Consider the following 23,046-nt stretch of genomic DNA (forward strand, 5'->3'; position numbering starts at 1 on the left):
TTAGAGAATCTGCAAGATGTAAAGTCCCATCTCGAGGTCACGTTCTCTTTAAATCACTGACTCCTCATCATGTTCAGCAAGGAATCTTTTTCTTTCCTATCCCACATGAATTATCCAAGGTAATGCTATTCATACTGCGTGTTAATACTGGGCTTGGGATTTTCCCTTGATAATACAACTGCAGTAAGTTGCTTTGAATTAATTATTTTAATAGCATTTCTTTAACGTGCATTAATTAATTTGGCTCAGGTTAACGCAATTGGAAAGTCATTAGGGAAAAGCAGGAACGGAGTGTTATTACACTGTAAATGTGGTCATGTTGGCAGTTCTGCTGATTGGTGGCTCGGTTTATTAATTCAGTCAGCTAAACCTGCAAGCAGAGCATTTTTGATGGGTTTTTTGGCGGTGAGCGTATGTGGAGTAGGCAGTGGGGGTCATTATGGCTCCCCAACAGCACAGAAAACTCTTCTAGTGCCAATCTTCTCGACCTGTAGTACGTTTTAGGGGGTGGGGGGTACGTACCATGTACGAAGGAATGCTTGCACTGAGGTCATGCTGTGCTGTTAATAGGCAACATAGTGTATGATCATAGCCTCGGGACTAATTAGATCTAATTTCCTTGACTAGGGGTTACTAGGTAAGTATTGTTAAAAAACTGTTAATGGCGTAGGTTCTGATGATCATCAGGCCCATAAAACGTTATCTGATGGTGAAATACTCTTATTGGACATGATTTATAATGACTTTATTAACATATTTACAGTATTGTGTACTTGCCATGTATATATGGAGGATGGCTCTCAGAATTTATGCAAGTGATGCACATGCTAGCTTGATAACTCTCCCCCATTATATGTATTTTTAAGAGGTTATCCCACAAAAAAATATTCTACAGTTTCCAAACCAGCACCTGGATCTAAATACTTTTGTAATTGCATGTAATAAATTTTTTTGTAATAGTCAATGAGTTATTCAATATAATGTATCTGTATAGCGCCACCTGCTGTATGTTTTTTTTTTCTTATTTCTTTGTCCGGCTCAGTGAGAATGGCCGCACATGCTCAGTTTCATCTTTCAACTGCCTCCTGAGCTGTGATAGGGAGAGCATGGACACGCCCCCTGAGCTGTGATAGGGAGAGCATGGACACGCCCCCCTGAGCTGTAATAGGGAGAGCATGAACACGCCCCCCTGAGCTGTGATAGGGAGAGCATTGACACGCCCCCTTAACTGCTGCAGAAAGGCTACCAGCTTGATAAAATTCTTGCAGACCAATGAATGGGGAGATCTCTGGATCCATGTGAGGTACAGGGCTGGTTCCAGCTTTGTTAGGCTACTTTTACACTAGCGTTTTTATTTTCCAGTATTGAGATCAGTCATAGCGTCTTAATACCGGACAAAATGCTTCCGTTTGGTCCCCATTCATTGTCAATGGGGACAAAACGTAACTGAACAGAACGGAATGCTCCAAAATGCATTCCGTTCAGTTTGGTTGCGTTCCCAGACCGGAGAGCAAACCGCTGCATGCTGCGGTTTTCTTTCTGTCATGGGATGCGGAGCAAGACGGATCCGTCATGACCGACAATGCAAGTCAATAGGGACGGATCCGTTTTCTTTGACATAATAGAAAATTGATCCGTCCCCTATTGACTTTCAGTGGAGTTCATGATGGATCCGTCTTGGCTATGTAAAAGATAATACAACCGGATCAGAACGGATGCAGATGGTTGTATTATCAGTAACGGGGGCGTTTTTGCTGAACCCTGCCGGATCCAGTAAAAACGCTAGTGTGAAAGTAGCCTTAGAAAGAGATAATCATGTACTATATGATGACTGATATTCATTTTTTTTTACTTTAGGCATGGGATAAACCCTTTAAGCCATTTCACAGAAGTCTGACCAAATGTTATGCTTCTTTTGTCTTCTTTAGGATATTCTATACTTCAGGCAATCATGGAGAAGGCTGGACAAAACGGTTGGCAAGTTAGTGCTATATGTGTGGAAAATTTTAATGATGCCAGCTACCGACGTCTTTTAGAAGACCTGGATCGGAGACAAGAAAATAAATTTGTAATAGACTGTGAAGTGGAAAGGCTTCAGAACATTCTGGAACAGGTAACCGTTCAGCCTCTGTACCTAGGATAATTGTCAGTAGAAATAATTGCACAAGAACTGCAGTCAGCTATGGAACACAAAGGAAAAGGCTCATCAGAAGCTCTTCTCTCTTAAGTAATTTTTTGGCTAATGTTGCAGGAGATTTCAACGATCTTTATCATTTCAGTGATATCCAATTATTATATTCTTATCTGAAAAATACATTCAATACAATTTCTTTCAAGAGAAGTAACGTATTTTTTTTTCTATTTTATTATTTTCTAAAAATGAGCATAAGGAAACCTAGAATTAAACAATTTGTCTGGGATTTAAAAGGGGTAGTCCAAGTCCAGCTTTTTGTGGAAAACTCCACACTCACCTGCAGGGGCGTAGCTATAGGCTCATGGGCCCTGGTGTAAGAGTTTAGCTTGGGGCCCCCTTCCCTGAGTGCTTTGTGGCCAGGGGCAGTGAAGCATATAGCCTTTATGCTGCCTAAGGCAAAAATTGAAACTGCCACCTGCCTTCCATGCCATAGTAGTGAATGGAGAGGATGCGGTACATGCACGGTGTGCTCTCCTTTACTTTGGGGGCCCCCTTCTGGAGATAGGAGCGGGTCCCAGTGATGATGTTATGTGGTTGTGGACAGAGCATGTTTTTATTAACAGCCCTAGGACATGTTCACATGGCAGGTTTTCCTGCAGAAATTTGGTGCCCACAGCTGCGACGAAAACTGGCCAGCGTGACATCCTTTCTGCCTCCTATACATCTGAATGGAAGCCAGCGATGAGGATCGCAGAGCGGTTGCTTATTGCCTCAGTCCGCTGTCCGTTCTTGGCGTGGCTGCAGTTTTAAGGCAGAAAGGACGCGGCTACCAGAAGGTTTTCAGTGGAATTTAATTGCGGCTGTCCACAACAAAATTCTGCGTAATGCCAGTCATGTGAACTGGCTCTTAGGGGTTTCCAGGATAAGAAAACAGCATGGTTGCTTTCTACCAAAAACAGTGCCACACCTTCCGTATCTTTAGGTTGTCAGACCTGACAAAGGGAGTGTTCCGCCCTAGAAAGCCATTGTTCTAATAAACCGGCAATGACACTCACTTTGGAGGAGCGTGATACACCACCATCTCCTTAAGGCCAGAGATCCCTTGTACAAGGGATTAACTCTAACCCTAATTGTAGTTCAGCCCTAATGAAATGAATGCAGTTGACCTGCAGTACCCTATACAACCTGGGGACAAGTGAGGCACCCATGTATTTCAAAGCCTGGAGAACCCTTTTCATGTGCAGTATGAGAGGCATTTATTAAAGTGTACCTAACCCATCGCCTACTCTTTATTAAAACTTATAGTAAATGTGATTAAAAAAAAATTCTAATATACTTTATTATTTTAATTTTACTTTTCACAGTGAAATTGGCATCTGTTGAGCTTTGCAATCCGTACACTCATACACTGGTGTACTAAGGTGACCACTTGCATAACCCCAAAATAGGAGGACTTTCTAGGGCCATGCCTTTCCCCACTAAACCATGCCCCCAAACCCACTAATTCACGCCCCCCTCCCTCTAACGGTAAAGGTGACGGTTAGGTTGACCTGATGCAGGGCCTTCTGGGACTTTATCTCCTTGGGCTGCAGCCTGTATGAGAGAGGAGCGTAGGTGAGTGGGTGGAGTAGTTAGCAGCTCCTTTTCTGTGTGCCCACTGCCTGCGATTATGTTCTACATGTAATAATGCTGTCTCTGCACAGTTTGTCATTGCACTTGATGGAGGACCAGGATCCAGAAAACCGTACTGCCCGGCTCAAAGCCAGGCGTATGGTCACCCTATGATGTATGGATTTCCCAAGGCCTGCACTGAGCACCATATAGGCTGGAGCATCGCTTGATGGAGCAGCACTTCTCTGTTAATGCCTGGCATAGACGGGCTATATCAGTCTTTAGGGAGATCGGCACAGGCAGGAGGAGAGATGTGCTATGCGAGCTCCAGCCTTGTGCTCACTCCGCCTTGCTATTAGCTTGTACCGTTGTGGTATGCATTAAAAACATACCAAAACACCCCAATAATGAAAAAAAAAAGATAAAGATAAGATAAATATTTCATCTGATAGGTATCTGGTCCTTCTTACTCATGGTCTAGTAGAGATGATGATTGAGATGGTGGGGATCCAAATATGTCCACATCCCTACAGTGTCCCACGTGCTATTCCTATTTATGTTATCATTTTTTTCATTATTGTGGTGTTTTTGTATGTTTTTAATGCATAACAATAAAAGTAATTTTTTATATAGTAGGGAGGTACGCTAGGAAAAGGTAAAAAAAAATTGAAGTATATTACAAATTTTGTTTTATTACATTTACAATAGGTTTTAATAAAATGTAGGTGAAAGTTTAGGTACACCTTAAATTACATAACTTCATAAATACCACACAGTTCGGCTATACTAGAAAAAATTCTATTTCATGGAGATGATAATGCAGTGTTGTACTTCGAGGAAGTGGCGTGACCTTCAGAATCTGAATTACTTACTATATTTAAATGACTGATCTCAGCTACATACTTTGGATGACACAGGAGCAGATAAAAGCAAGTACTCTGGTAAATTACCTAATTTGTCTCCGTCTGTACAAATCACAATGAACATGCCAAGATCAATCGCATATAGACTACTCATTTCTATAGCCACAGCTCGCCGTGATCCTCTCCCTCTCTTCAATGGTAATGTGTTTCCTAGTGTGAATAGTGAGTGGGAACATCTTTGGACCTTTTGGCCTAAGCTACATGGGTGATCTTCAGTAGCTGATGAGTGAAAATAGATGGTCTTGGAAATTATTTTGGGCAATAAGATTTGCCGTTTGAAATATTGTGATAATTGTGTGTTCATGGTAACTTACGGTATGGCCACACAGCTGACGTTGGGACATGGACATTAGCAATGAATACTGAATAAATAATTCATCTATAATTAGTTAACATGATGGTGCTGAAGCTTGTATGGCCAGGTGGTTCTTGGTCTTATGGTGGCCACGTCCCAACCATAAAAATGTCCTGCATTGATGCTGAATGTCCTTTAAGACCATTAGTCATGCCTGAATGAACGTTGCATTCTATGTTCCATAAAGATATTTCCTGATCTAAATGTTTTTTTTAAACTCTTTACCATTATTTTTATAACCCTATTTTATACTACTTTTAAATTAAAGGGGTTGTCCCACCAACACAACTTGTCTCCTATCCACTGGGTCTGAGCACTGGAACCCACAACAATCATGAGTAGAGGGTTCTAGAGAGCCAATCAAGCATGTGTGTTGCTGCTCCATTCATCTCATTTGGAACTGCCTGAGATAGCCAAGCTCTGTACTCAGTTTCCTTTCAGCATGTCCATAGAACTGAATCACACGTATGTGCAACCATCGGTCCAGTTATGTGGGGACTCGGGCAACCTGTTCTCGTGATCGGTGGGGAGTCCCACCACCTATCAGATATTTATTGACTATTCCTGTGCATAGGTGATAAGTAATACATTCTTATGGTGGGGCAACCCCTTTAACTTACAGATGTGTCCTTCCTTAGCTTCTCTGTTGGCTGGGCAAATCTCAAGATAAGTGGAATGAGATGGTCAGCTTTGAAAAAAACAAAAACATGATTTTGTAATGCTCGTGGGGAGTTATATATTCTATATGTGTCTGCAGCCAGTGACCATCCAATGGTTATGATGTGACCTGCAGCCAGTTAAGGGCTTTGCTAACTTCTTGAGATCATATATTGAATTTGTACCATGAGGAATTGGAGTCTTTAATAAAATTTACAGATATTTAAGGGTAGACGCATATGTACCTTGCTAATGTGCTTTCAAAAGTCCTGTTCTAGGATGACATCATGTGGTCAGGACTTCTTATCCACATTCAAGTGATAGAAGATCTCATGTACGTCCATCAACTAAATGCCTCCCTGCAAAGTAACTACTCTAATTTGCGGCACATCATCACTCAAGTGGCGTAAAACAGGCTTAGTTACTAAAATTGAGCTACTGTTATATCCATCTAGCAAGAGTTTAAAGTTACTGTAACAGATTATCCTGCCATTATCTGATCAAACCCTTAGATTAAGTCAAAATCCCATAAGTGATGGCTTTGTAGTAGAAAGTGGAAATTTACCGATACTTTACCTATTCATAATCGGAAGAAAGGATCATTGTTAATAATTGCATAAATTCCCAGGTTAAGTTCTTATACCAAGAAGTCCTCTGAAGCCCTGGTTACATATGAAATAGGTGAACATTAATATTATGAGAAGGTAATGTCGTTAAAAAAATAATTGTAAGAGAAAGTCTTGACACAGATCTCATATACAGTAATTCACAATCATCCAAGGTTTTTTGTTTTCTTTTGTTATTAAAAATTTGGACCCTCAACATGTAGATCATGTCCTACTTCAGTGGTCTCCAAACTTGTGGCTCTTCGGCCTTTGCAAATTTACAACTCCCAGCAGGCATTTGTCAGGCCCAACAGGGAATTGTAGTTTTTCGACAGGTGGAGGGGCACAAGTTGAGGACTACCACCCTACTTTCCGCTTTGATATCTCAATGTCAATGAGAATGTTGCCTGTGCAGTATTACTATTCAATAACATGACCCTTGGATCCCAAATGCTTCAAGGTATGTATATGAGCAGTCATCTGTGGTATACAAAGTCCAGTGTCCTTACCGATGGAATGAAACCGATGAGTGATTTCGAAAGGAGTAAGAGTTGGGGTTAACTACAGTGATTGCAGCTGCTTTCATCCAGTAAAAAAGCCTTCATGACATCGGTCCCAGAACCCCCCCATCATTGGCAAGATACTCACCCTCTCCAGCGCATTCACAGGCTGTTTCACCTGGAGAATACAGCGAGTGTAGGCGCCGGCGGGGATGGTCTCATGAACAGCAGCGGTCCTGGGGGGATGGACCTCCAGGAGACTACTTATAGGGGCCTGCAGAAAAATATAGATAATACATTAAGTCTGGTATTCTCCTTTAAGATGCTTGTCCGTTTAAGAGTGACCACAAGGTATGCCTTTTTGTTTTTTAGCATTTTATATTAAGGTATCTTGTTTTTTTTTTTATTGAAAAAAATAAATACCATATATTGATATAAATCAAATAAAATCCTTTCATTTTCTTTTAATCTTTCTCTTCTAACAGTCTTCAGAGGATGTTAAGTGCCTGGGAGGCTCAGATAGATCTTTCCCTAAAGGTTGCTTAAGATTAGAGGAAAGCATTGATTTTTTATTTTTTTTATTACGTAAAAACATGCAAATGGTTCGAAATCCTCCAATGGGTAGAAATCTCAATCTCTGTTTTGTGCAAAATTTATAAGACTCTCCGTGTCTTATTTGTGTCATTGCCTCTAAAGCTCTGCTGATGTCACTGTAAAAGCATGGAATGAAAGACTACATTTTGTTATCATACCGTTTTTATAATTTTTATGCTCAGTGTCCTTTTCAATATAAGATGATTTGTGCAGCAAGTGATCTCCATCTAGTGGCAGTGATCAACGATTCTACTCACTGTATAAAATGTGAAATCTGTATAACATCTGAAGCTGACAGCTAGTGTTGAGCGAATCGAAGTTAGACTTCGATCCGAACTTCAGGGAAAATTGTGTTTGCCATGAAGCCGAATTTCCTCGTGCTTCGTGGTAACTAATCAATTTTCCTTAAAATGGCGGTAACATTTTTTTATACTCACCTAATCCATTTGCACGCAAAGAGTCCACCCCGGCCATCTTGATTGAAGTTCCCATCCGAAATCTTGTGCGCGGTGACGTATGAGGTCACCATGTCGGCCAGTGTGCTGACGACATCAAGCACCATTCGAGATTTCGAGCTGGATCTTCAATCAAGATGGTCATGGCGGACTCTTCGCAATCAAATGGGCAAAGGTGAGAATTTTTTATTATTATTTTTTAACAGATTAACACCTGATAGCCTTCAATGGTCATGTCAGATGCCGCAATTAGCAATGAACACGACATCTGATGGGTTCAATGACAGGGGGGATAACGCAATCGCACAAATAAATGTGCGTTGTGACGAAGTAATGAGTCACTAAGCTAATTTCTTTGCTGAAATATGGCAAAGTAGCACAATCTCATTTTTGAGAACTTCACTCATCACTACTGACAATAGGGCATCCAATTCTTCATGAAGTAGTCTCTGTAATACTAGAAGACACTATCACCGAGCTGAATTGGTAGTTTAAAATTTTGCTTGTACAGTAGGATAACCCTGTGAGTTAAAGCGGTTTTCCAGGACCCCAGAAACTTGTCTGGAAGGCCATGAGTGTTATAATATAAAAAATAAAAATACGTAGTTACTGTACCTACTTAATCACCCACAGATGACTCTCCGTGCATCTCAGAGATCTATTCTTCTATAGCTGCAGCAGTGATATACCCAACTACTGCAGCCAATAACTGGCATCAGCAGTCGCGTAAGGTAGTTGGAGATTTCATTGCTACAGAGAGACTGCATTTATGATTTAGGCTACGTTCACATCATCGTTCAGCCTTTCTGTTCTCCTGCTCCGTTTAGGGGCAGGAGAACGGAAAGGACGGAAAAGGCACATAACTGACGCCCAACTGAGTCAAACGGAGCCTGAGGACCCCATAGACTATAATGGGGTCCGTTATGTTTCCGCTCAGAAGATGATTTTTAAGCGGAGACAAAAGTCCTGCATGCACAACTTTTGTCTCCGCTTAAAAATCATCTTCTGAGAGGAAACATAACGGACCCCATTATAGTCTATGGGGTCCTCAGGCTCCGTTTGACTCAGTTTGGTGTCAGTTATGTGCTAATCCGTACTTTCCGTTCTCCTGCCCCTAAATGGAGCAGAAAAACGGAAAGGCTGAACGGTGATGTGAACGAAGCCTCACTCGACAACCCCAGGTAGTCCCTAAGGTTGAAGAGAAGAGGTGGGGCTTAACAAAAAGATGGTAGTTAAAGGGGGCTTTCTATAGTTTTATATTGATGGCCTATCTTCAGGATAGGCCATCAATATGTGATTGGTGGAGAATCAACACCCCGCAGATAGCTGTTCTGCAGTAGTTTCAGCATCGGAAGTCGGTGCCAGAACTACATCTTTGTCCATCGTGTGAAGTTGACGGAGCTGGTTAATGCAGTGCTGCTCCCATTTTTGTGAAGGGTGTGGGCTATCGGACTCCTGCCGATCAGGTATTGATGGTGTATCCTGAGGATAAGCCATCAATATAAAAATCCTGGAAAAACCACTTTTAATATATATATATATATATATATATATAGTTTTATTTTTATTTTACTGTAGATGGGGCAGAGGAGGAAGACATACAACCAGAGACAGGAGCTCCAAGGACACCAGAGGTTGCTTTATATACTTCTCTGTTTTAATTGCAAAAGGAGTCAAGATAGGAAAACAAAAAGGAGGAGATGAAAAGAGGAAGTTTTGAACTTAAAAAAAAAATAAGATTTGTGTATTTTTTATGTTCAGCGTTCCTTAAAAAGAAGCTTAATAGGGAGGTCCTTCTCGAAACTAGATGATTGAGAAAATAACTCTTTAAGAGGTAATAAATGTGTCATCATTTGTAGCTTGACATAGATACTTTATATCCATTTTCTTCATTTTTAACTGAAGGTGCAAGCTCAGATAACTCAATAATTGTACCTTCATTCAGTTTTATGGCAACCATGAGTCAACATTATATTCAACACTTATGGCCTCATGCATAAGGCAGAAACCTATATGGCTGACTATGGAGCCCCCCAGAGTTCTATGCTACATGTGCTGCCATTTAATGCTGTCTCCATACAGAACTGTATTATGGAAGAATTCTCCCTTAGAAGCAATGCTTATGTCAGAAGAACATCTTGGTTTTCTGGCATCTGATGGAACCTGACACAAATTTGCATCAGTGAATCTGAGATAAACAAAAAGACTTGCCTCCAATTGATGGCATACATAAGGTTTCCCGAAACACAGAGAGAGCTGTAAGTGCAGCCATGTGTATGATGTCTGAAAGATCGGCAGAGAAAGAAAACATTTCTACTTTCCACTTTTTAAAAAGTGGTCCGTCTGACTGTTGCTCCTTACATGTGAAAGATTGTTTGATATCTAAGAAACCTTGTTGAGGTATCTGCCTCAAGGAGCCCTCACGACATTAACCAATATTAAAAACTTTGGCAGCTAATCTATCAGAGATGTTAGAGGGAAGCGGAACGTTGGTGACATTTTTATAGGTGGTAAGCACTTTAGTTTCATTTTAAGGAAATATCTCCTAGTGCACAGTGCGCTTGTTACGGCTTTGTGAGCCTCCTAGGACGTCATAATTGCCACACTTGACTTTGATTTAGTACTGTGGACTTGGTAACATAAACATCTGACACACTGAGTAAATTACCTGCAGTCCTACCAAGATATAAAGATGAATGGGTAAAGAAAAAGCTAAGGGTCACTGATGAGAAATGATGCCGTAGAGACTGGGGCCAAAAAGCCACAATGACTTGGGAACATGATGGTAAAATTAGAAGGGTGTCACTATACCCCCCTTATAAAAGAATATCATAATTTATATTTATTGTGTAATTGTAACTATGTTAACTGTGAAACATGATCAGGGTCAGACTGGTCCACCAGCGTACCAGAGGATCCTCCGGTGGGCCCAGTCGCTGAAGCCATTGTGAGGCTCACAAATACAGGATAAAAATCCCATTTGGAGCTAATCACTTGCCACTAAGGTTAGATTAGATTAGATTTTATTGATGATCTAGGGGTTGGGCCCTAAGAATATTTTTTTCTGGTGGGCCCAAGGAACCCCAGTCCTGAAACTAAACATGATCATAGGAGCTGTAGGCCTTCACGGGAAAGCTCAATAGCATTATTATATTATTTTTTTTTAAAGGAACTGTAACTGTAGAAAATACACACAAAAAATTAAATACCAGAAATTCTTTCCTTTATCCCCTCCCCCCATTTCATTCTGTCTCATATTGCAATTAAAACTGAGAAAAAGATACAGAATTCTATTAAGGTCCCACAGAATCAGCCATTTTTCCGTATCCCTTCTGTCTTCTCTTGCTGGGTCTGTCTGTGAGGCAGCTGGCTGCAGAATGAGCCCTCCCACACTGTTCTGTCTTCAGTAGGAAATCAGAAACACTAAGCTCCACCCTTTGTCTAAGGGCTCATGCCCATGAACATGTGTGGCCCGTGCCTGTATTGTGGCCCACAAACACTGACCGTGTGTGCTCTGTATTACGGATTCACTTGAATGGGTCCGCAATCCACAAGATACGGAGCGGAGGCACAGAGCACAAGCACTACGGAGCGCTTCCATGGGATTTCAGTACGTGCCTCCGCACCGCAAAAAATAGAACATGTTTTTTTTTTTGCGATGCGGATTGAATATTGCAAATCGTGGACCCATTCAAGTAAATGGGTCCACATCCTGAAACAGCGGCCACGCTACCAGTGCCCGTGCATTGAAGACCACTATTTGCATTCGTGTGCATGAGCTCTAAGTCCTACTCTTGTGAGTAAGGGTGTTATCTATCTTTTTAGAATAGACCAGCAATTTCAGATGGGTCTTACTCTTGATACCATCAATGCCGATCAGCTGATTGAAATTGCTACATTGCTCAGCCAATCGCTACTTTTAGTAATAGCTGTGCTGGGTACTACAACTATGGTGCTGTGGACCTTTCAAACAGCCAATCAATGAGATTGTCAAGTGGGCCATTTAAAGGGCATCTATCAACCGATTTGTACCTATGAGCTGAAGGCATCTGTGTTGGTCCCATGTTCATATGTGCCCGCATTGCTTAGAAAAATCATGTTTTAGTATATGCAAATAAACCTCTAGGAGCAATGGAGAAGTTGTCTGGAGGCTCTGCTCTCTTTGCAACTGCTGCGCGCTCTGCACTGTGAGTCAGGGCTAGACATGATGACACTTTCACTGCCTGGCCCTGTCAATCAACGTACAGAGAGAGCAGAGCCTCTAGGTGAAATGGTAATGCCTCCGTTGCACCTTGAGGATCATTTGCACATGTTAAAAATACATTTTTCTCAGCAATGCCAGCACATATGAACATGGGACCAACACGGATGCCTTCAGATGTCAAGCGCACATGTAACAGGTCAGCCAGTTTCATAGGTGCAAAACTGCTGATAGATGCCCTTTAATTAGGCTTTTTGTAGACTGTTGTTTTAGACTTTCTGACAGAAGCCACAGTGCTGTGCAGGGACACACATGGCACCCAACAGACCCCCATGGACTTATAATCAAGTCCTTCAGATTCAGCCAAGTTTTTCACTTTCTTTAAAGGGAACCTATCACCTCCAAAAGTGATATAAGACTGCCAGCATTACCTTATAGCAGCCCCCAGTCTGTTATTGATCATGTGTGTGAGCCAGAAATTCGATAATCCATACTTGAGAAAAACGCTTTTTTAATCTCCCTGAGCGCTCTGTTTCCTGTGATCTTGAAGTCAGGGGGGCAGCGGCTTCCTTGCTTCAAATCAAGCATTGCCGGCCTCTTACCTGTCCCCTCTTGACTGTGATTTGCATATTTTCTATTCCTTGGGATCGCGCAAGTCAGGCGCCTGCGCGGTGCGCCCCTTGTGACTGCACAATACCGTCTCAGGCTCCCGCAGTCAGCCTGGAATAATTTTCTCACTGCGCATGCACCGACTAGAAATCAGTGTGCGCATTCGCGCCTGCGAGGTATATTCACAGCGTGAGTGTGATCACTGGCTTGAGTTCTCCTGCTTCTGCAGCATGTGATCATGCTTGCGCTGTGAATATACCTCGCCGGCGCGAGCGCGCGCTCTTATTCTTGATGGCGCGTGCGCACAACGAATCTACCTGGCGCATGCGCAGTGAGAAAATTATGCACGGCTGACTGCGGGAGCCCGAGACGGGATCGTGCAGTCACAAGGGGCGCATCGCGCAGGCGACAGACTTGCGCGATCCCAAGGAATAGAAAATATGTAAATCACAGTCAAGAGGGGACAGGTAAAGAGGCCGGCAATGCTTGACGTCAAGCTCACAGGAAACAGAGCGCTCATGGAGATTAAAAAAGCGTTTTTCTCAAGTATGGAATATTGAATTTCTGGCTCACACACATGAACAGTAACAGACTGGAGCTGCTATAAGGTAATGCTGGCAGTCTTATATCACTTTTGGAGGTGACAGGTTCCCTTTAAAGTCGCCTCCAACACAGGTGTGAGCAAATCTTTAAAGTTAAAGCTTAACTAGTCGAAGACTTTGCAAAAAATGGGTTTTGATACATGTGAATCCAAGTTTTTGTTGCTTCCCTATTAAGGAGCTGTGTTTTCTTTGCCAGAGTAATTCAGGATTGATTGTTCCAGAAGCAGAAAGGCGAACAGATATATTTTTCTTTCAGCCCCTCACCCTGCACATTACAGTTTCAGTGCCCCTTTAAGAGAAATAAAATTGCTATTTGCTCATTTATATCTCTCAGATTATTTTATTCTTTGGTCTCTGCATTTCTTTCTACTTAGAAGTAGATGCAGCCAAGCAAGCATGCCGTCTGCATTAGTTAATCAGCCATCACAGCATGCAGAACAGAGCATAAAATAGGAAACCTCTGCTGTGAGGGATTTTGATTAGCATTCTGAAGCAGCGTATGATTAACACAAATATTTTGTTTTAGCAGTAAAATAAAACTTAAAGGGGTTGTTTGGTTTAAAGGGATTGTCCGAGTTATTTAAAATTCTCTGACTTCTAAGGACAGTGGCATGTCACCACAAGCAGTGGCTTGAGGACCAGTGTTTCTTTCTTAAATACTTTGTTAGAGCATTCTGACTTAAAGCGTAACTACCCTTTAAACCAACTGTGCATTAATAGTAACACTATTTCTGGCCACTATATGACTTGTATCTGGCATTATTTAGCAATTTTATTCTGTGCATGCTAAAAGTCAAGTTTATAGTTGTCCCAGAGCTGGTGAGTAAAACTAGCTCCTATCCACTGCACACAGAAAGTAGAGGAGAATCTTCTTCCTAACCTTCTTTTACTCAATCAGAAGCAGCCTCAGGATCATGGACGACATTACAGAGAAGTACTGACCTATATGGTTGTGAATAACCTTGTGCTGACATACTGTACAAACCTCCTATTCAGCTACAGCAGTTTCTTTGATTGTGTCTGTCTCTTCTGTCTCAATCCTGCTCCTGCTCACTCCTCCCCTTTCCTCTCCTTATACTTGTATTGACATGTGTAATCTGATACTTCAGCAGAGCTGGTCCATCCTGTCCTGGACTGTCTTCAAGCATATTTCAAATAAAAAAGCAATTAGCAAGAGGGGGAGGTAAACAGCTGAGATCCACTTGGCTTCTCTTGGGGACACATGACCACTGTGACCAGTAAATGGCTGCAGTGCTGCACATGATAATGTATGGAACATTGCACTTCTGGTCCATAGTAGACTAAAAGCAGTAGGAACAAGACACTCAGTGCAGGAACACAGAATTCAGTAATCAGTGACAAGGGCCCTCGCATTCTCGATGCAATATAGAATACTTTTCCTATTATTGTTAATCATCCATTAGCATAGTTGCCTGTATATAGATAGTAAGAAAACTCCAGCTCACCTTCACAACAGTGGTTGAGTGCACGGATTGGAACCTAGGTAAATCCTTCATATGAATCAAGAGAAGAAAATCCAGCACTTTAAAATCTTCAATGCGCTTTATTTGATATCGTAGCAAAATAACTCACAGAGACAGAACCTCCACCCCGGGAACAGTTGACGCATTTCGAACACATAGTTGCCTGTACACACGCTCCAGCAGTGAGATACACGTTTGGATCACTGTTGATATCCGGCCCATACCTGTATATCCTATCCGATCCCTGATAGTTGTATATGGGGGAGGTGTTATCAGTGATGATAGCATTCCCTGTGTAAGTGTGTATACAGAGATGTCTGTCAGTCACTGATAGTTGTACACAGGGAGGTGTTATCAGTGATTGATAGCATTCCCTGTGTAAGTGTGTATACAGAGATAGCTATCAGTCAATGAGAGTTGTACATAGGGAGGTATTATCAGTGATGTATAGCATTCTCTGTGTAATTGTGTATGCAGAGGATGCTATCAATAACTAATATCACCTCCCTGTGTACAACTATCAGTGACTGACAGCTATCTCTGTATAAACACTAACACAGAGGATGCTATCAATCACTGACAACACCTCCCCCATTTACAGCTATCAGTGATTAATATTTTTCTCTGTGTAAGTGTGTATACAGAGATGGCTGTCAGTCACTGATCGTTGTACACAGAAACGTGTTATCAGTGGTTGATAGCATTCCCTGTGTAAGTGTGTATACAGAGATAGCTGTCAGTCACTGAGAGTTGTACATGGGGAGGTATTATCAGTGATGTATGGCATTCTTTGTGTAATTGTGTATACAGAGATAGCTGTCAGTCACTGATAGCTGTACACAGGGAAGTTATCAGTGATTGATAGCATCCTCTGTGTAAGTGTGTATACAGAGATAGCTGTCAGTCACTGAGAGTTGTACATGGGAAGGTATTATCAGTGATGTATGGCATTCTTTGTGTAATTGTGTATACAGAGATAGCTGTCAGTCACTGATAGCTGTACACAGGGGAGTTATCAGTGATTGATAGCATCCTCTGTGTGTGTGTATACAGAGATAGCTGTCAGTCACTGAGAGTTGCACATCGGGAGTTGTTATCAGTGATTGATAGCATTCCCTATGTAAGTGTGTATATAGAAATAAATGCCTGTCACTGGTAGTTGTTTAAAGGGGGAGGTGTTATCAGTCATTGACAGCCTATCAATTACTGATAACACCTTCCTTGTGAACAATAAACTCAGAAATAGAGATTTAAATGTATAAATGACAAGTTTTATTGAATATTTTCCCACAAAACTACATATCCCGCTTTATAACATGCTGCCTGCAGATTGCATTGTATTTCGTGGTGACAGGTCCTTTTTAAGGGGGTTGAAAGTCAAGACAAGCCTTGTGCACAAATTTGCAGCTTTATTACATCAGAAAACTGGCATGGAAGCTTTAATAACCCCCCTCCCCAATCAGTTTTACAGAAATATGACCCCCCATTGTAATGAATGAATTGAAGTTCCCCAACTGTCTATTACATATATGAAACATATTTTTTCTCGGATTGATATATGAAATTATAGTCCCAAAACCTGAAGTCGCACTACTGCCTACATTTATTAGTCTGAGTACACCTAGATTTTCTAGATTTTGGCATAAATTATGCCAGAAAGTGGAACATCTATCTATGTTTAGAAAAATGTTCTGCCCCAAATATTCAGAGAAAAGTATCTATTCCTACACCACATTGATCACCCAGCCTGTCCCCCTGTGATAAATTTGGTGTAGCTCTAGACAGCCTAAGATTACACCATCTACAGGATTAGTAAATCTGCCCCAATAGGTTTTCTTATTCCCTGTTAGTTGTCAGGTGCGGTGTTGCCACAGAAACTTTTTTATGGATACAATAAACCCCCCAAATAAATATCTACTCCCTATCAGGCCTGAATAGTGGCACCTATATATTTGTATACAGGACTATTAAAGGGAATCTGTCACCCCGATCTAGGACTACTGTCTACAGTAATACATGCATAGTACTGCAGATAAGGAGTCCAGATCACTATTTTTTATTTTCCTTCTTCCCCCCGTTCCCCCACTGTTAGCCTTAAAAGCTGCACTGAACTACACAGTTCGGATTGCTGTGCTAACATAATGGAGAGGACTCATTGTGCACATGCGCAGCAATCCTGACAATGTATTTCAATGCAGCTCTAAGGGCTGACAGCAGGGGAAATGGGGGGGGGGGAGTAGGAAAATATTCATGTATTACTGTAATAATAATAATAATGGTCTAAATCAGGGTGACTGATTTCTTTTAAATATTATCTACACTTGGTCTTACTTAGTAGTGCAACATCACGCTTTGGGTGTATAACTTAGTCATTCCCACTGTCTTCCCATGCCTCCTTTTGACTTAGAAAATTTATTGATGGCCAGCAAGATGTCGGGACGGAGTTTGTAATGGCTAAGAAAGAAATCAGACAATCAACCAGAATGCTATATGGGGAGTAACTAGAGGAGACTGATTCAGTATGTAGGGAGGAATTTATCAGGGCCTTGATGCCAGTTTCCTGGCTTTAAAAAGGTACAGATTTTGGTGCATGCCATTTTTGCACACACAACATGTGCAACGTACTGTGAATTAAACATTGGTCGCTTTAAAAGTTGCAGCAATAGCACAATCTCACCCCAGTTGGGTGGTGGGGGACATAAAAGTAGCAAAATCCCTTGACAAGTGTTATTTGTAGGGGTTGTCTCGTAAAGACAACTTGTCCACAGAATAGAGGATGTGTTTGATCAGCAGTAGTCCGACTGCGGTGGCCATAGCCGATCATGGGGTGTCTGTGCTTCAAAGTGTGATTGGACCAGAAGTCAGGCATGTGTGTTTGCTGCTCCAATCACCTGTATGGAACTGTTGTAAGGTGCAGAGCACTTCTACTCGCTCGGCTATGTCTGGCAGTCCCATATACGGTAGTTGAATGGAGTTGCACACTCTGCATTCAAACGTGGAGCACAGCCCCCTCTTCTAGTGATTACCAGGAGCCCCAGTCGTTGGACCTCAGTCAAAGATGCACCAAATTTATCAAACAACATGTCATTTTTGATACATTTGTAGCAAATTATGGTAAGTCACAAATGATCATAAAAATACCAGCTCATCGGTAAATCCATTTGTGCTGTTGAGGCCCTCTACGAAGCCACAGTGTAAGGAGAGAACGCCACATCAGCAGTGAGTCAGTCAGATGAAAGGAAAGTATTCCCGCATTCAATAGTAAATTCTTCCCATAAAAGCTTTAGTCTTTATTTATATCCATTAAAATCATGACCTGATCTACCATAAAAGATGCTTACGCATTTCGAACGGCTCTGCATGGGTTATTACTCATAGCCTGAATAAACACAGTGGAAGTTCCCATTTTAAGATTCCAACACAGTTCTCTACACGTAAACAAAATTCAATTCAACCCTATAATGGGTAATTTAAAGGCTATGTACACCTTTGGGGGCAATTTTTTAAAATTATTGTATTGTACTCATTTTGAGCTAAAAATCATTTTTTTCAATTGGTCTTTATTTAAAATATGGATCCCTTTTTTATGTACATAGCTGAGATATGCTAGTAGCAGCCTGTGGATTTTCTGTCTTTTCCGTCATCTGAGGAGCTGACGGGCTCCTTATCTCTGCTCTCTGACCTTATAAACACTGATTATAGTTCAGTTCTTATCTTACTGATAAGAATCCGGCTTAAATAATTGTTTATGACCTCTTAGTAGTTTAGAGATAAGGTTTATTTGATGATCTGCACAAAGTGAAAGTAACAGTCACACAGTTAGAAAAAAGTTAACATTTTGTGATAGAACGGTTCAATATTTTTAATAAAGGCCAATTGAAAATATGATTTTAAGCCAAAAATTAGTAAAATTCAATCGTAAACAAAAATTGTCTCCAAAGGTGTACATAACCTTAAAGGCTAGAGACAAGTTTACACTATCAACCACCGAACACATATCACATGTCTAACAAATTAGAAGTTGAATATATGTAAATTTGTGATCAATAACTATGTGATAAACCAGTCTTGTAATTTAAATCCCTGGGACAGCTAGTGTCAAGAGTCAAAATCTGTGCTTCTCTCTTTGGAACTTTGTGTCTCTGACAGTGGCGGATCCAGAGCCTGGTCTCGGGAGGGGCACTTTCAGATTATTTTCTGTCTGCCGCCACAAAACAATGGTGCTTATAGAACAGACTACACAGTGTAGGCTATATGTGTATAACAAACATATTCCACATGAACACTTACAGTCACTTGGCCCTTGGGGATCTCGGACGCCACTTCCACACTTTGGCCGGGGGCTCAGCGGAGCTGATGTGTTTTATCCTAATGAGAAAGATTTCATAATAAGTATTTGGAGAAGGGGCAGAGGGAGAGCAGAGCAGGGAGAGGCCGGTGCCGCTACTAGGGGGTCATACCATGGGGGAGTAATAAAGCCCTCCATTATGCCCCCCCCAGTAGTAATAATTCTCCTTATAATGTGACAGTGCAAAAAATACCCCCTTGTAATGCCCCCAGTTGAGCTAATGTCCCCATAGTGCCCCCATAATGTGCCAGTATAAAATACCCCTATATAGTGCCCCTAGTAAATGACCCCATAGTGCTCCACACCCTCCTTCCTCCTAGTGCCCCCCATAATGTACCAGTATAAAATGCTCCAGTAGATGCCCTCAGTGTCCCCCATAATTTGCAAGTATAAAATACCCCTTCTTAGTGCCCCCCGTAGATGACCCCATAGTACTCCTCTCCCCCCTTCCCCATAGTACCCACCATAATGTGTCCCAGTATAAAATTGTACTGTACAGAGAGCCCATATAAAATACCCCTTCTTTGTGGCCTCAGTAGATGCCCCTATAGTGCCCCCAATCATGTGCCAGTAATAATAGTCCCCCTGTGCCAGTAATAGCAGCCCCCCTGTGCCAGTAATAGCAGCCCCCAGTAATAACAGCCCCCCCTGTGCCAGTAAAAATAGCCCCCTGTGCCAGTAATAGCAGCCCCCCTGTGCCAGTAATAGCAGCCCCCAGTAATAACAGCCCCCCCTGTGCCAGTAATAACAGCCCCCCCTGTGCCAGTAATAACAGCCCCCAGTAATAAGAGCCCCTCTGTGCCAGTAATAACAGCCCCCAGTAATAAGAGCCCCTCTGTGCCAGTAATAACAACCCCTCTGAGCCAGTAATAAGAGCCTCCAGTAATAACAGCCCCAGTAATAAGAGCCCCCCTTTGCCAGTAATAACAGCCCCCCTTTGCCAGTAATAACAGCCCCCCCCCTTTGCCAGTAATAAGAGACCCCCCTTTGCCAGAAATAAGAGCCCCCCCCCTTTGCCAATAATAAGAGCCCCCTTTGCCAGTAATAGCCCCCTTTGCCAGTAATAGCCCCCCTTTGCCAGTAATAGCCCCCCCTTTGCCAGTAATAGCCCCCCTTGCCAGTAATAGCCCCCCTTTGCCAGTAATAGCCCCCCCCTTTGCCAGTAATAGCCCCCCCTTTGCCAGTAATAGCCCCCCTTTGCCAGTAACAGCCACCCCCTCTGCCAGTAATAGCCCCCCTTTGCCAGTAATAACCGCCCCCAGGTGCCAGTAAAAGTATTGTATATAATGAAAAAAAAAAAACACACATACTTACCTCCATGTCAGAAGTGCGATGCAGGCCTCTTCTGGCCTGTGTCCCACGCTGTATGGCTCAGGCAGCGCCTGCGCCGGCCTCTGATAGGCTGCAGGCACTAGGCCGGCAGCCTATCAGAGGAAGGGAAAGGGACACGCCTCTCCCTTCCCTGCCGCAGCATAGGCAGGCATCTGTATCGCTGTACTGAGGACGGCGATACAGATGCCTGGAGATGAGCGCTTCCACAATGGAAGCGCTCATCTCCCTGTGCCCAGCCGCCGCCGCCAGCTCGGGGGGGGCAATTGCCCTGTTGCCCCCCCCCTGGATCCGCCACTGGTCTCTGATGCCCCCTTGGATGTGTTTGCTAATTTTTTCTATAATGATAATTCTAAAAGTTGTTTTAGCTATATGATCTACATGTACAAAATGTTTAGATTCTCCAAAAAGACTCCTAGTTCCTGGGTGTAGAATGTCATAAAGGTGTTCACCTACCCGTTTCCTGACAGATCATGTGTTGTCCCAACATATGCTCACAATAAATTACATATACCGCATGCATTGTTTTACAATTAAAATTTAAAGGGGTTGTTGAGGCCACAGATATTGATGACCTATCCTCAGGATAGGTCATCAATGTAAGATCGGTGGGAGCTGAACTCAGCTGCAGTACCCCAATTCCACCACTACACCATATATGGAGCTGTGCTCAATATGCAGTATAGTTTCTGGCACTGCCGCTGCCCCAAACAGCTGAACAGTAGAGGTTCTGGGTTGCGGACCACAACAAATTTATTGATGACCTATCCTGACGATAGGTCATAAATCTATCTATCTGGACAACCAATTTTAATATGATAGAATTTTTACACTAGGCTTACCAGGATTTAAAGGCTGTGAACACCTTTGGGGGCAATTTTTTTGTATTTTACTCAATTTGGGTTAAAATAATTTTCTCTTTTGGTCTTTACTCTTTAATAAACATTTTTTGTAGTTTTCTTTTTCCATAAAGGGTTTACTCTTTGCCTAGCTGTGAACAATCTTACTTCTGAGTGTGTGAGATTTTTTTGTCAGCTGCCATCTGGGGGCTATGTACAGTATATCCCTTATCGGTAAGATAATAATTGAGCTAGAATGAGTATTTATGAGGTCAGGAGATCAGAGATAAGGAGCCATCAGCTGAACTGTCTGACGGGAAACAGTATAAACACAGAGCCTGCTACTAGATAATCTTAAAGGGGTTCTGCTGTTTTTTTAAACTGATGATCTATCCTCTGCCGATCAGCTGTTCGAGAAGGCAGCGGCGCTGGCAGTAGTGCCGCAGCCTTCTCGCTGTTTACCGCAGGCCCAGTGACATCACGACTAGTATCACTGGCCTGGGCTGGGCTAAGCTCCATTCAAGTGAACAGAGCTTAGCCCCAAACAGCTGATCGGCAAGGGTCCCGGGTGTCGGACCTCCGCCAATCAGATGCTGATGATCTATCCAGAGGATAGATCATCAGTTTGAAGAACTGCAGAACCCCTTTAAGGCTGTACCTAGAAAGAGGCTGAACATTTTTAATAAAAAACAATTGAAAAAAATATTTTTTGTTAGAAATTACTACAATGCAATAAATAAAAAATTGCTACCAAAGGTGTTCATAACTGATTAATCATATAATTATTTATTGATACAGAACAATTTTACGTATATAATTTCTAACGTGTGAGGTCATGTGTTATATATTCAGTGGTCAATAGTGGGAACCCGGCTCTATCCTTATATTACCCATTAAAGGGTTACATTAAATCTTGTTTACCTGCATAGGGAACAACATTGGAAACTATAAATTAGAACTTCAGGCTATGAGTAAGAACCCGTGCAGAGCGGTTTGAAACATGTAAGCATCTTCTATGCTGGATCATGTTGTGACTTTAATGGATACAAATACAGACTAAAGCTTTTATGGTAATTTGCTTTTGAGTGCTAGAGTACTAAGGCTGAGTTCACACGGGCGAGATTTCCGTGCGGGTGCAATGCAGTAGGTGAACGCATTGCACCTGCACTGAATCCTGACCCATTCATTTCAATGGGGCTGTGTACATGAGCGTTTTTTTTCATGCATCACTTCTGCAATGCTTTAAAATCGCAGCATGTTCTATATTCTGCGTTTTTCACGCAGCCCTGGCTCCATAGAAGTGAATGGGGCTGCGTTAATAACGCATTGCATCTGCAAGCAAGTGCGGATGCAATGCGTTTTTCACTGATGGTTGCTAGGAGATGTTGTTTGTAAACCTTCAGTTTTTTATCACGCGCGTGAAAAACGCATCAAAACGCATTGCAACCGCGCGGAAAAAACTGAACAACTAAACGCAATTGCAGCCAAAACTGACTGAACTTGCTTGCAAAATGGTGCGAGTTTAACTGAACGCACCCTGAACGCATCCGGACCAAATCTATCACGCTCGTGTGAACTCAGCCTTAGGCTGAGTTCACACGGGCGAGATTTCCGCGCGGGTGCAATGCAGTAGGTGAACGCATTGCACCTGCACTGAATCCTGACCCATTCATTTCAATGGGGCTGTGCACATGAGCATTATTTTTCATGCATCACTTCTGCAATGCTTTAAAATCGCAGCATGTTCTATATTCTGCGTTTTTCACGCAGCCCTGGCTCCATAGAAGTGAATGGGGCTGC

General features: G+C 42.2%; 1 protein-coding gene across 1 annotated transcript in view; it reads left to right on the forward strand.

Annotated features, from left to right (window-relative positions):
* Nucleotides 1-23,046, forward strand: part of LOC122925899 (glutamate receptor 4) — a 162,982-nt gene that overhangs the window by 9,621 nt on the left and 130,315 nt on the right. Inside the window, exon 2 of the mRNA XM_044277244.1 lies at nucleotides 1,929-2,113. Coding sequence (XP_044133179.1) covers nucleotides 1,929-2,113 — 185 coding nt within the window. The remainder of the gene's footprint in view (nucleotides 1-1,928; nucleotides 2,114-23,046) is intronic.

The sequence above is a fragment of the Bufo gargarizans genome, chromosome 2, assembly GCF_014858855.1.
Source record: "Bufo gargarizans isolate SCDJY-AF-19 chromosome 2, ASM1485885v1, whole genome shotgun sequence".
Lineage (NCBI taxonomy): Eukaryota > Metazoa > Chordata > Amphibia > Anura > Bufonidae > Bufo > Bufo gargarizans.